This window comes from Narcine bancroftii, chromosome 2 (assembly GCF_036971445.1).
Source record: "Narcine bancroftii isolate sNarBan1 chromosome 2, sNarBan1.hap1, whole genome shotgun sequence".
Lineage (NCBI taxonomy): Eukaryota > Metazoa > Chordata > Chondrichthyes > Torpediniformes > Narcinidae > Narcine > Narcine bancroftii.
The window spans coordinates 105342406-105356633 of NC_091470.1; the positions used below are offsets into that span (position 1 = coordinate 105342406).

At 48.6% G+C, this 14228-nt stretch overlaps 1 protein-coding gene across 5 annotated transcripts in view; it reads left to right on the forward strand.

Moving 5' to 3' along the window:
- Window positions 1–14228, forward strand: part of LOC138754069 (fibroblast growth factor receptor 1-like) — a 167811-nt gene that overhangs the window by 114223 nt on the left and 39360 nt on the right. For 3 of the 5 annotated variants that reach the window (XM_069917822.1, XM_069917824.1, XM_069917823.1), the window contains 3 exons: window positions 1877–2000; window positions 7120–7310; window positions 9865–10015. In XM_069917822.1, coding sequence (XP_069773923.1) covers window positions 1877–2000; window positions 7120–7310; window positions 9865–10015 — 466 coding nt within the window. Of the gene's footprint in view, window positions 1–1876; window positions 2001–7119; window positions 7311–9864; window positions 10016–13912; window positions 14058–14228 lie in introns of all 5 variants that reach the window. The other 2 variants (XM_069917825.1, XM_069917826.1) reach the window with 1 other exon arrangement.

Consider the following 14228-nt stretch of genomic DNA (forward strand, 5'->3'; position numbering starts at 1 on the left):
CATTCTTCTACTGAGACAGTATTTTGGATTCTGGCGTGAATTTCACCCCTCTCAAAAGTATGTAATAGTCGACCCCATAAATTTAACATTTAAAAATGGTCTGCAAATTATGACTTACGCACAACTAAATAGGGTATAATTCTCCAGCCTTTGAGATATCCTTAATAACCCCACTGCACCCTGGGAACTGCAGTTACACCTTTCCCTTGGTGAGGTGATCAGAGTTGCTGTCCATTATGACAGGCGTCCTGAATGGAACACAGACATCTACAGCACAGTACAGGCCCTTCAGCCCACAGTGTTGTGCCAACCTAGGTAACCTACACTGGCAACTGCCGAGAATTTCCTGCTGCGTAACCCTCCACTTTATCTATCTGTTATCTGAAAATTTGCCACTTGTTGGCAGAATCACAGACAGCAATTAGGAAGTGTACAGGAGGGAGATGGGTCAGGTCGTTGAGTGGTGTAACTCCCAACATCCTTGCACTCAACGTGAGCAAAACCAAGGAGATGATTGTGGACTTCAGGAGTCAAAAGCCAGTCCTTGTCAAGGGCTCAGTAGTGGAGAGGGTCAAGAACCTCAAATTCTTGGGTGTCAACATCTCTGAGGATCTGTCCTGGAGCTTCCATGTTGAGGTAGTCACAAAGAAGGCTCGTTAGAGGCTATCCTTTGTGAGGTGTTTGAGGAGATTCGGTGGACCGTGGAGAGCATTCTGACTGGTTGCATCACTGCCTGGGTATGGCGGCATCTACACTCTGGGCAGGAAAAAAGCTCCAGAGGGTTGTTAGCTTAACCTGCAACATCTCGGGCACCAGACTTCACTCCATCAAGGACATCAACAGAGGCGGTGGGCAGGCGCGGTTGGCGTAGCAGTTAGCGCAATGCCTTCGCAGCGCCAGCGATCGGGACGAGGCTTTGAACCCCACACTGTCCGTAAGGAGTTTGTATGTTCTCCCCGTGTCTGCGTGGGTTCGCACCCTGGGGGGGGCTGAGGTTTCATCCCACCATTCAAGATGTACTGGGGGTGGTAGGTGCAATTGGCTGGTGGAGACCCGTGGCCGAAATGGCCTGTTAGCGTGTTGTACGTCTAAATTTAAAAAGCTTAAATATAAAATTTAAAAAAGCAACCTCTGTCCTTAAGGACCCCCACTGCCCAGACCATGCCCTCTTCACTCTGCTCCTAGTAATAAAAGGGAAAAAAGAACCACAGACACTGCCTTACTTTGACGTTTCGTGCATCATTTTTTAATTTATTTTTGTAAGCCGGTTCATACGATTGTTTTCACTGTGATGCTGCCATAAAACATTGAATTTTGTTACATGTTCATGACAATAAATTTCCATTCTGATTTTTCTCGGTTCTGTCTACCTATCTAATAGCCTCTTAAAAGATCCAATTCTACCTGCCTGCACAGCCTGCAGTGAGAAGCTCTTTCCCAGCCTGGTAGTCCTGATTTTTTTTTTTCTGCACCTCCTATTAAGGGATTTGGGCCAAACGCAGGCAGGTGGGGCTCACGCGGGTGGGTGTGGGCTCGTTGGGCCAAAGGGCCTGTTTCCAACTCTACCGTTTTCGGCGCTAGTGAATTCCACAGGTTTGGCGCCCTCTGGGAGAAACAAAAATTCTCCTCATCTTTGTCTCGGATGGCTTATGACTCCTGTTAGTGGTCAATTATTACTGGGGTCTGAAGCAGCGGTCAGCCATCTGAACGGCCGTGATCAGTGTAAGCTCAGGATCTTCCCCTTTCGAAGAGGATGAGGTGAAATCAGCCTCGGAGGTGTCCGCAGCCTTCTCTCTCGAGCAGGGGCTGGGTCAGGGTTGTTGGGTCCAGTGGCACGAAGTTAACCCGGCTGCCTTTGTGTTCACCTCTCTCACAGGTCCGCTGGCAGCACTGGAGCCTCATCATGGAGGGAGTTGTGCCTTCAGACAAAGCCAATTACACCTGCGTAGTGGTCAATCCGTATGGCAGCATCAACCACACATACCAGTTGGATGTCGTTGGTAAGGAACATAGGCATTCGCTTCAGTAGAATGAATGCAATTGATTACGGAAGCTGGCCTTGAAGTGGAATGTACAATGCATGACTGCATGTGACTGAATTTCATCAGCGAAGTTGAGGACCCTTACTCCCATCCTAATTGCCCACCTTGGCTTCCTTCCTACATTGTGGCCTGGTGCTGTGGTGTACCAGAGTCAATTGGGCCTGAATGGAGAGGACAATGTCCCAGTGCTGACTGGAACAAAGCTGCATGTAATGAAAGGGTTGTGTGCAATGATAGGGTGTAACAATTCATATAACTTTGTGATAGTGTGTAATTGATGTTTTTAAATATTGGGGTGATTTGTAATGATTCACGTAACAAGGATGTGATGTGTAACGTTCAGGGTGTGTTTAATACTGGTGTGCGTAACAGTGGGGTTGTGTGCAACAATGGGTGATGTGTAACAATCTGTGTAACAAGTGAGTAACGGTGTGTGTAACAATGCAGTAGCGTGCAATAGTGTGCAACTCCGATCATCTGAAATAGGGTTCTCAGATAAATAAGGCTATCCGAAACAAATCAAAAATCCTCACTTATCCAAAATTGTTTTGGAGCCGAACTGACCGGGGACCTTGGGCTCCCGGCGCAAGGGGGACCTCTTTGGGCAGGTGGCCGGCAATTTTTGGGTGCAAATTAAACATTATTTTAATGCTTAAAAAGCCATCCCCTGTTGTGTATTGTTGTTTAAACACTGTTACAGATGATTTGTTGTTGCTGCTGGGCTGTTTTTAAAAAATGACATTTATCGGAAATGGGCCCAGTCCCAACCTTTTCGGATAATCAGAGTTTTACTGGATATAAGGATCAGGTAGTGCATAATATTGATGTGTGTTTCAATGTGAGTATCGAAGAGATGGGGTGTGCAACAATGAGACTGTGTGTAACAATAGGAAAGGCTGGAATTAGAACCAGCAGGTTTTTGACACAAAGAATTGGAGCTTGGTTAATGTAATTGGAGGGCATAAGGATTGAATATGTGACTCTAGGAGGGTGGTATTACAAGGTGGGTAAATGTGTCTTGTGTTGTTAATACTGGCATTGGGATAACTGGCAAAAGAATCAAAGAGGAAGCGAGTGGAGAACTGTGGGCAGAAAAGGGCAGCGATGGTCTGCCGATGATCTGATCTTCAGTTGGACAAGGCACTTGAGGCCAGCAGAATGTGGGCCCCCGCCATGCAGTTCTTGAATAAAGGACAGGCTCCCTCTTACCGGGAAATGAGCAAGACAGAGGCGAGCCGGGACGTGGAAGTGTGAAGCACCGTCCTGCTGTATGATCCGGCCGGTTGTTTTCAACTCCAGCAGTTTGGGGGCATCGAGTGAACGCACGTAAATGCAACCATGCAGGGGTCAGCGCGCACCTCCCTCCCGTAAGGACCTCAGATTCAGATTTTCAATTTACTGTCGGAGTGTATACATGACATCACATACAATCCTGAGATTCCTTTTTCCTGTGGACGAGGCAGAATTACCACTTATTGGCAGTGAAAAAAAAACTGCACACAATTAAATGTAAACAAAACCATGCAATACAGGGAGAGAGAAAATATAATTACGTGCACAAGTGAGAATCCTTAAATTAGTCTCTGATTGACTTTGTCATTGAGGAGTCAGATGGTGGAGGGGGTGCAGCTGTTCCTGAACCTGGTGGTGCAAGTCTTGTGGCACCGATACCTCTTTCCTGATGGCAGCAGTGAGAACAGAGCATGTGCTGGGTGGTGTGGATCCACTGACGATGGTAGTGTTCCCTGTAGATTTTCTTGATCATGGGGAGGGTTTTTACCCGTGATGTCCTGGGCTGTGTCCACTACCTTTTGCAGGGTTTTTTCGCTCGAGAGTATTGGTGTCCCCCATACCAGACCGTGATGCAGCCGGTCAGCATACTTTCCACCGCACATCTGTAGAAATTTGCCAGGGTTTCTGGTGTCATGCCAAACCTCCTTAAACTCCTGAGGAAGTAGAGGCGCTGACGTGCTTTCTTTACGATGCCATTGTTGTGTTGGGTAAACAGAATACCTGAGGAAAATAAAACTGAATTTGATTGCATTTCTAAAGTGAAGACTTCTTTGCCCAAACTGCGCATTTGCGATGCTGATTAAATGCAGGGAAGATGAGTTTTCTGTTCAATTGCGAGACCTATATTTGTTTGGTTTGACCTTTGACTGTTCCCTCTCCATGAATCAGCTGTGGTGTTTATTTTGTATCCTTGATGGATCACTTGCAGCTTGCTTCGAAAAAGGATGCTTTTGTGTATATGTCTGGCCGGGCTTGTGTTTCCAAGGACCCCTTTTATTGCTCGAGGTTTATTTCTGCTTCTGCTTATATTCATCAGACAAGAAGCTTCCTCCTCACCTTCTCCACCCTCCCGCCCCCGATCTCCAGTTCATCAGTGTTTACAACTCATTGCCTCTGCATTGCCACGGTCGCCTGTCTGCCAAGGCTCAGATGCCACGGATCGGAAGGGCAGTGCATTCAAATCTGTTTCCCAATCCCCAGTGCATAACAGAGAGAGAGAGAGAGTCATGCTGTCAGAGATACATCCTTTAGGAAGGGCATCGAACTTCGACCATGTCTACTTCTGCGTTCATGAAGAAGTCGTTTTTAGACAAAGCTTAGGGCTGTTATACCCCTTGCCTGTGAACGGATTCTGCAGGCAAATTGGTTCTGCCTATCCAGTGGATCTGTCTTTGAACCAGTTCTTCCTGCTTCTGTCTCTCTGCAGCTTTTTGGTCCACTCCCACTGTCCCCGCTACCCCATTCCCTTCCCACCTCCTCTCTCCATCTGTCTTGCTCCTCTTTCCAACTTCCCTTATCCCTCCCCTCTCTCCCTCCATTTCCCTGTCCTTGCATAGAAACATAGAAAATAGGTGTAGGAGTCGGCCATTTGGCCCTCAAGCCGACACCGACATTCATTTTGATCATGGCTGTTCATCCACTCAGTACCCTGTTCCAGCTCTCTCTCCATTCCCCCTGATCCCCCAGTCACAAGTACTAAATCTAACTCTCTCTTAAATATAGCTATGGAACTGGCCTCAATCACTTCCTGCGGCAGAGAATTCCATAAATTCACCACCCTCTGAGTGAAAAAATTCTTCCTCATCTCAGTCCTAAAGGGACTTCCCCTTTATCCTTAAACTGTGACCCCTGGTTCTAGACTTGCTCAACATTGGGAACAATCTTCCTGTATCTAGCCTGTCAAATCCCTTAATAATTTTGAACGTTTCTATTAAATCTCCTCTTAATCATCTAAACTCCAGCGAGAACAAGCCCAGTCGTTCTACCCTTTCTTCATAGGCAAGTCCCGCCATCCCTGGTATCAACCTGGTAAACCTTTTTTGCACTCTCTCCATGGCAATGATGTCCTTCCTCAGGTAAGGAGACCAAAACTGAACACAATGCTCCAGGTGAGGTCTCACCAAGGCCCTATACTGCTCCTGTACTCGAATCCTCTTGATGTGAACACCAACATACCATTCGCCTTTTTTACTGCTTGCTGCACCTGCCTGCCCACTTTTAATGACTGATGCACAGTGACACCCAGGTCTCTTTGCATCTCCCCTTTTCCTAATTGGATACCATTAAGATAGTACTCAGCCCTCCCATTCTTTCCTCCAAAGTGGATAACCACACACTTATCCACATTATATTGCATTTGCCCACTCACCCAACCTGTCCAAGTCACCCTGCACACTCTTAACAGCCTCTACACAGCTTACAATGCCATGCATCTCTCTCCCCATCTCCACCATCTCTGTCCCCTGCCCCTCTCCTACGCCTCATCTGTCCATGACCCCACTCTCCCTGCCTTCAGCTGCCAACAATGACAGCTGGAGCCAAGATGAGGCCTGAGCAAAAGTCTGCAGAAGGACTTCCTGGCTCTGTTCTCACTGCTCCCATCAGGAAAGAGATATAGGTGCCACAAGACTTGAAACAGCTGCTACCCCTCCTCTATCAGATTCTTCAACTGTAATGACACTGATTTACCACAGCATAGAAACAAACAAAGAATGCACTCGCTCATTTCTTTCAGCTCACCATGAAGTCAACTCTCTTTTATTATCCAACATTGCCCTCTTCAACTCCTCAAACACCACCCAGCTAAATCCTCTGACTTTCCCTTTGACTCACTGCCACACGGGTGATCCCGACACTCTCACTCTCCCCCTCCTGCATCCGAGATCCTTCACCCATAGACTGACGCTTAACACACCCGCGCACTGTAACCCATGTGCGTCACATCTCTTACATCATCAGCGGTGGCCGGCACCACTCCCGACGAAGTACGCGACTGCAACACAACATGGTCAATTGGGAAGCCCTTGTACACTGGTAATTAACTGCCCCTTTTGCCATTTCACTTACCTGCATGAACGCAATGAGCACGGCGGGGTGGGGGGGGAGGATCATTTTCATCCTGCGTGTTACCTGCCAAGGTAGTCGTATCAGAGCCGATGTCTTTCGTGTCGGCTCCTGTGTAAAAAGGTTTGTCCACCTTTCCGGGACACTGACGCTGCAGGTCCCGCCTCCTTTTGCACCAGGACGTCAGGTCCCTCTTGGTTCAGTGTGAACGCTCCGATCTGTCTTTAAACTGGGCTCGCTGACACACCAATTTAGTGGGCTCTCTGTGCAAAAGGGGCCATTGAGGACTCTTTATTGTTTGTTCTTTTTCTCCTCTCTGTATTGTTAGATGTTTAAATTTGTTTATATGTGTACATTGTGTAGTTTTTTTGCACTACCAATGGGTGGTAATTCTGCCTTGCCCGGAGGAAAAAGAATCTCAGGGATATATGTGATGTCATGTTTGTACTCTGACAGTAAATCTGAAATCTGACCATCCCAAGTTGGGGACTGTGCAGTGGCAGCCCCCACAAGCCTCTCAGTGCCAGTTCATGGAGGGGTAGGGGGGCTCTCACAGTTGCTGGAGCACAGTGCAGCTTGTTCCCATGGCAGGCAGCCTTGATGGAAGACAGAAGGGGGGCCTGTTGTATCTTCATCGCATGGTCTGCAGTGGGGGGACCAGTGTGGGAGGTTCCACACCACCACCATCCACCTTCAACCAGTGTCCTCTCCTTCTTCCCAGAACGGTCACCTCACCGACCCATCCTGCAGGCCGGTCTCCCTGCCAACAAGACCGTTACGGTGGGCAGCGATGTCGAGTTTGTCTGCAAGGTCTACAGTGACCCCCAGCCCCACATCCAGTGGCTGAAGCATGTGAAGGTGAACGGCAGCAAAATGGGCCCCGATGGCTCCCCCTACGTCCAGGTGCTCAAGGTAAGTCCTGAGCCAACACCTTTGGCATAGATGAGGTGGGAAACAGATGGGGATGGTTAAAACACATGAATGTCCATGGGTCAGCATCGACTGCATGGCCTGTTTCCATGCTGAATGACCATTACATAGAACATTGCAGCACCATGTTGTGGCGACCTGTATAAATCTTTCTCCACACCAATCTAACCCAGTGGTTCTCAACTTTTTTCTTTCCACTCACACACCTCTTTAAGTAATCCCTCTGCTATCGGTTCTCTGTGATGAGTAAGGGATGGCTTAAGGGTGGGATGTGATTGGGAAGGGAAGGTTGAGAACTGCTCTGGACCCAATTGTTACTGAAATATTTTGCTTTGAGAAAAATTGACATTGGGCCATTTCCTTTGGAGTTATGAGACTTTGCACATAATGAGTCAACTAGGTATGATTAAAACAGTGGTTTTCAAACTGTTTCTTCCTGCTCACATCCCACCTTAAGCCACCCCTTACTAATCACAGAGCACCTATGGCATAGGGAATACTTAAAGTGGGATGCGAGTTGAAAGAAAATAATTTTTTCAAAAGGTTTTCTTCCTGAAAATAAATTGAGGATTACGATGGTCAACTTCAAGCTGAACATGAAGATAATTTCAGATATGCCATATCGCATAGGAAGTTGGAGAAACATTAAATTAACGTATTGAATTTAACATGTTTAATCGCATCATGATTCTGACGTGTTGCATTAGTTCAACTGACTTAAAAATGCTTTGACGCTGATTTACATTTGAACTCAGCATCTGATGCCTCTCATGTCAGTGTCCAACAATAGTTGGCCAGCATTGATGAATTCCAGTTGCCCTGAGACTGGTTTTCCATGGTCTCAATGTCCCGGTGAAACCTTTCACCGTGTCCGTCACTGACAGCACCAAGATCAACAGGGAAGGAGTCCAAGTGCGAATGCAGAACATGAAGTTTCAATGTCATACGGCACTTCATGGTTTTGTTCGCTTGAATAGACTTTGAATATGACAGGAAATCTCAAAAAATAGGTTATATTTAAAAAGTGGTATGTGATAGGATGTTTGTGATCAGGAGCCCCAAATCTATAAAACACACCCAAAAGTGTTCAGGAAGTGAAATTTCGTTGTCCAGTATTATCAGCGTGCCAAATTACTGTGACCTCCAAACCCTAGCATTAAACCTTTAAGAGTAAAACACAAAAGTCTGCAAACACCATGATCAAGTTGAAAACCCAATGCTGGAGAAACTCAGTGTGCACTGTTTGACCTGCTGAGTTTCTCCAGCATTGTGTTATTAATGCTGGAAAAAGCAGACATCTCTCTCTCTCCATATCGACAGCAGGGGCACTTGCTCTATTTTGGGCAATGAGGATAAGTCATGCAGACTCTGGTTTTGTTTCCCCTTCAGGGTGTTGACACTTTCCGGGGGCCATCTTCGCCCCCAGCATGAAGCCCGGTGTGCTTTTAAGACAAGGTGGGGGTTCCTGAGTGCACACAGCATCAGATGTGACACCCTTCCCCCCTCCACTGCTGGGGCATGCCCTCCACTCGTCTCCAGCTCCAAGGCAACCCTTTGCATGCCCCTCTTTATCCTGTCCCAGAACCACTGACGATTCCTTTAATCAACACTTCATCTCACTCAAAAGAGACGATCTGTGGAGCCCACGTCAGTGTCGGGTCTCTGAAGTGACAGCGGACTACATCTCGGACACACCAGGACATTTGTCCACACAGGCACAACTCCCCTACTACTGAAAAACCCACGGACTCCAACACCAATAACCCAACAATCTTTTTTTAAATTAAATATGACCTCAGAATATCTTACAACAGGAAGGATTGTCAACTGCTTAAGTTACTGAAGTGTTAGTCAGAATTCAATCCCAATAAGTGAATTCTTAGCACGTCCCCACAACCTAAATCCAGGTAACTAATAAATCCAATGGCTTCCATAAAGCTAGTAGTTTATCTGGCTTACTCATATCCTTTGAGGGAGGAGGTTTGTAGCCAGTCTGGGCTACGTGTGAATCCAGGCCCAGAACTTTCTGGAAATGCTGGGAACACTCAGGGAGCGTCTGTGGAGAGAGAAACAGTGTTAATGTGACATTTTCTTCACCATGAGTAAGGTTCTTAAATGCTGCTCAAAGGAGAGTTCAACGGGAAGGGCTGGTCTGCCCAGTCTATGCTACAGATGGGCGCCATGGTGAAGACACATTTCTCCCCGTCCCTGGTACCCTGTTTGGCAGCCACCTTGTGTACCAGCCATCGAAACGAAGGGTGCCCCGCTGAGTTCTTTAAGTTGGGAAGAGTGCAGTCACATGTGGGGGGGGATCTCTCTCTCTCAATTGTCCTCTGATAACATTGATTAATTCGCCCATGACTTGTCCCTGCAGACAATCCCTCCCAACTCAACTCCACCAAAAAAAGAGGCAAGGAGAGGGTCTGCCCCCTCCCCTGCCAGGTGACCAGTCAGTGTTGGGAGGCCCCGCGATGTGTTTCATTTGAAGTCTCTTGTTCACAGGTCCTACCAACGTTCTCTCATTGATTTGTTCTAGCATTCGGGGATTAATAGTTCGGATGCGGAACTGCTGACTCTGTTCAATGTGACTGAAGCTGACAGCGGACAGTATATTTGTAAAGTTTCCAATTATATTGGTGAGGCCAATCAATCAGCATGGCTCACGGTAACCAGCCCAGAGTTGGAAGGTAAACGCCGCAGCCAGAACACACCTCACAGAATGGGGCTAGGAAGAGCTAACTGGTCTTGAAAAGGAGTGGGTGAATTATTCCATTCTATAATGGTGGTATAAGGCTTGGTTCTTTCCCTTTTTATTTCTGCTGTGTATCTGCAAACCCAATGATAAACATGGAAAAATGCCCACAATTCCCAAGGATGGCCGGATCCCACTGCCTTCTGTTTTCTCTCGATCTCTGCCTCTCTCTCTCTCTCTCACCTGTTTCTCCTCCCTCTCGAACGCAGTGCGACCCTGGTTCACTTTGGAAGCAACTAAAGCCCTTGGATAAATCCCAGCTAGCGTAATTGCTACTGGTCCAGGAGTTCTGCGAGACAGATTCTCTCCCACCTACTGTGGGGCAACTTCGTTCCAACCAGTTCCTTATGGCCATAGTGAACATATACCTCAGTCACAGTTTGGGGAAATGGGAAGCAAGTCATTCCTTCAATCTAACCAGGTGAGGGATGAGAACGTGGCTTGCCCGTTTAGAACCTTTGACTAAATTTGCACGTGTGTGCCTTTAATGTAATCCACCCCTCATTGGATTATTTTCCCAGCGTTCTTGAAATGAGTGTCCCCTGCCTCAAAGGGCATTTGGTTGGGGGCTATTTCACCCTTCAGTTAATTGTGCAAGGATTACCAGAGTCAAATCAAGTTGGGCCTGGTTGTCTTTTGTGTGCTGGAGAAGAGCAGGAAGTAGTTCAGAGCAACCCTTACGGTAGATCAAGCCCATGACGCTTTCTCTCTCTCCCAAAGCACTGTAAGGCCAGAAGCCACCACAGGTGAACAAGAATTGCCCCCAGTGTGCAGGGGATCAGGGAGAGTTCAAGGGAATTGGGGCAGATAGAATGGGATGAATATAAATGGGTGAGTTCAGACTCGGTGGGCTGAAGGGCCTGTTTCCAGGCATCTTGATTCCAATGAGAAGCTTGACACACAGGGGTCATCTCGATGTTGTCATGTAGTGGCACGGTTAGCGCGACACTATAACAATGCCAGCTACCTGAGTTCAAATCCAGCATCCTCTGTAAGGAGTTTGTATGTTCTTCCTGTGTCTGCGTGGGTTTCCTCCGGGTGCTCCAGATTCCCTCCCACCCTTTAAAACATACAGGGTTTGTGGGTTAATTGGTGTACTTTGCTGGAAGGACCTGTATCTCTAAATTAAAATTTTTTAAAATTACATGGCTGCAACGTGACACGAGAATGTTCCTTTCCTTCTGTGGGCCCAACAGAAGCCCTGGGAGGAAAGTTGCATAGAATTCTACCCCCCCCCCCCCCCCCCACCCCACAAAGAATGTTCCAGTCTCTGTGCTGCTTGTGACTTTGACTGGTGAAATCTCCAGGGTAGCTGAATTGGCCAAACCTCCATTAATGAGGCATCAAAGTTCTACAACTTGCAAAGAACCGCACCACCCCTGGCAATACTTCACAGCCTCCGTATAAAAGGACGTCCCTACAGAACAGAGACAGGTTTCTTTGGCTAGAGGGCAGTAAAACTCATTGCTACAGACACCAAGTTGTTAGGTGGATTTAAAGCGGAGGTTGACAGGTCCTTGATTAGTGAGGGCATCGAAGGTTAGGGGGAGAAGACTAGAGAATAGGGTTGAGAGTACAAATATACCAGCCATGATTCGAGTGCCAGAGCAGGCTAGATGGGCCGAATGGCCTAATTCTGCTCCAACGAAACCCTTAATGCCAAGGGTCAAATAGGGAAGAGATGAATGTCCAGGACTGGTGGGGTTATTGTTGGGGGGGCTACAGAGCTGAGAAGAAAATTCCAAGGGTTAGTCACGTGAGAACGTGATCGCTCTTCACTCAGTCTTCACTGTTGTCCAACAGTGTGATCATGGGGGGCAAATAGACAGAATCCTTGAGGTAGAAGACCAGCCTTAATCTGATTGGTTGGTGGAACAGGACACAGGGCCAACTCCTGTGCTTATTTCCATCTTCCAAATTAAGGGAGCTCCCAGAATTTCCCAACTCTCCATCGTCCACAGTCTACCAGCTCACAGAAACTGTAAAGTCTTGAGGTGACCTCCTGGGATATGCGAGGTGGAGGGTAAGCTGTCGGGGCCAAAGACCCCATGTAGCTCCTCGAGTTAAACAAGAAAGTCGGCAGATGCTGGGGTTGAGGGCAGTGCTCAAAAGGGCTGGAGAAACTCAGCAGGTCACGCAGCATCTATGGGAAGAAAAGGGGAAACACCGGAGAAACTGGAGTAGCAATTCCTAATATTCCGTCTTGGCACTCTCCAAACAGACAACATTAACATCATTTTCTTCAGTTTCCATTAACCCTCTCCCTTGAGTCTCTCTCTTTCCCTGACTCCTTTCCTTCAGCTCCTCACCCATTCCCTTCTAGCTTCTATCAGGGGGCTATCCTCTGTCCATTCCCCCTATCTCTTCTACCCTCCCACATGTATCTGCCCATGACCACTTGCTTGTTAGCCCGTGCTCCTCCCCCTGCCCCTTCCTCCCTCCTCACCTCCTTTCCCCTCTCCTCTGCCCCATCCTCCCTCTTCTCCCCTCTCCCCATACCCCTTCATCCCTTCTTGCCTCCCCCTCCCCCTGCCCCTTCTCCCTCACCTCCTGTCCCCTCTCCCCTGCCCCTTCTTCCCTCCTCTTTCCCTCCCCTGCCCCTTCCTCCCTTCCCCTCTCCCCTACCCCTTCCTCCCTCCTTTCCCTCTCCCCCACCCCGTCCCTTCTCACCTCCCCTCCCCTGCCCCTTGCTCCCTCCTCACCACCTCTCCCCTCTCCTCTGCCCCATCCTCCCTCTTCTCCCCTCTCCCCATACCCCTTCATCCCTTCTTGCCTCCCCCTCCCCCTGCCCCTTCTCCCTCACCTCCTGTCCCCTCTCCCCTGCCCCTTCTTCCCTCCTCTTCCCCTCCCCTGCCCCTTCCTCCCTTCCTCTCTCCCCTACCCCTTCCTCCCTCCTTTCCCTCTCCCCCACCCCGTCCCTTCTCACCTCCCCTCCCCTGCCCCTTGCTCCCTCCTCACCACCTCTCCCCTCTCCCCCTGCCCCTTCCTCCCTCCTCTCCCCTCTCATCCTGCCCCTTCCTCCCTCCTCTCCCCTCTCCTCCTGCCCCTTCCTCCCTCCTCACCCATCTCCACCCTGCCCCATCCTCCCTCCTCACCTCCTGTCTCCTCTCCCCCTGCGTTTTCAGGCACCTGCCACTTTTTCCTTGTACCTGTCGAAGGACCCAGTCCCGAAACCTTAGTCGCCCTTTACTTCCTGTGGATGCTGCGTGACCGGCTGAGTTTCTCCACCGTGCTAGTGCGTGGCACATATTTCCTGGGTCCAAGTCAATGCTGGGAGTCAGAGAGGTGGTGGTGCTTGCTTGCCAAAGTGGCGTGACTCCACGGAAGGAATGAAACTCCATCTCAAAATCCCAAAGTATCAGGAGCTAACCCTCGCCTTCTTCCTCTGAATTTACCTGAGCCGCTCAACACTGTTCTTTGCCTTGCCTTTCCTTTTAACCCTTTGTGTGATGTAAACCCCCCCCCCCCGCCCCGCACAACCTGTTGTTTCCTCTCTCCTTTCTCCCCTGTTCCCCCCCGACAACTCCTGGTGCATTGTGGGTCCATTTTCTCCATGAGGTCCATCGCTCGCATGTGGAGATGGGCTTGGTCAAACAAAATGGTGGCGGGTTTAACACATAACTGAAGACCTTTTTTTCCTTCTTAGCGCAGGTATGGACTCCTGAGTCCTGGAAGGAGACCTGTGAACCAGGTGTCCTTTCGACACAAAGCCCATGGGCCCCCCACCTCGGCGGGTGGACCAGTGAGGCTAATGAGATGGTTTCTCCGGCTGTGTCTCTCCACAGTTCTCATTTCGTCTGCTTGTCCTGTGTGCTTCCATTTTTTCTTCTAGACGGCTGGTGTTAATACAACGGATAAAGAAATGGAGGCTCTCTATTTACGGAATGTTACTTTTGAGGATGCAGGGCAGTATACGTGCTTGGCGGGTAATTCTATTGGGATTTCCCATCACTCTGCATGGTTGACAGTTCTTGAAGGTACATACTGCTCTTTTCTCTTCTGTTAACACTTCAAGCAAAAGCCAGAGTGTTATCCACTGCTTCTAAAGAGGGAGCGAATCATTAAGAAAAACAAAATGAAATCGTTCCCAAAAATTACCATCCGTTTACGGCCAACTTTCCCTGGTAGGAAGCCAGCACAGCACGTCT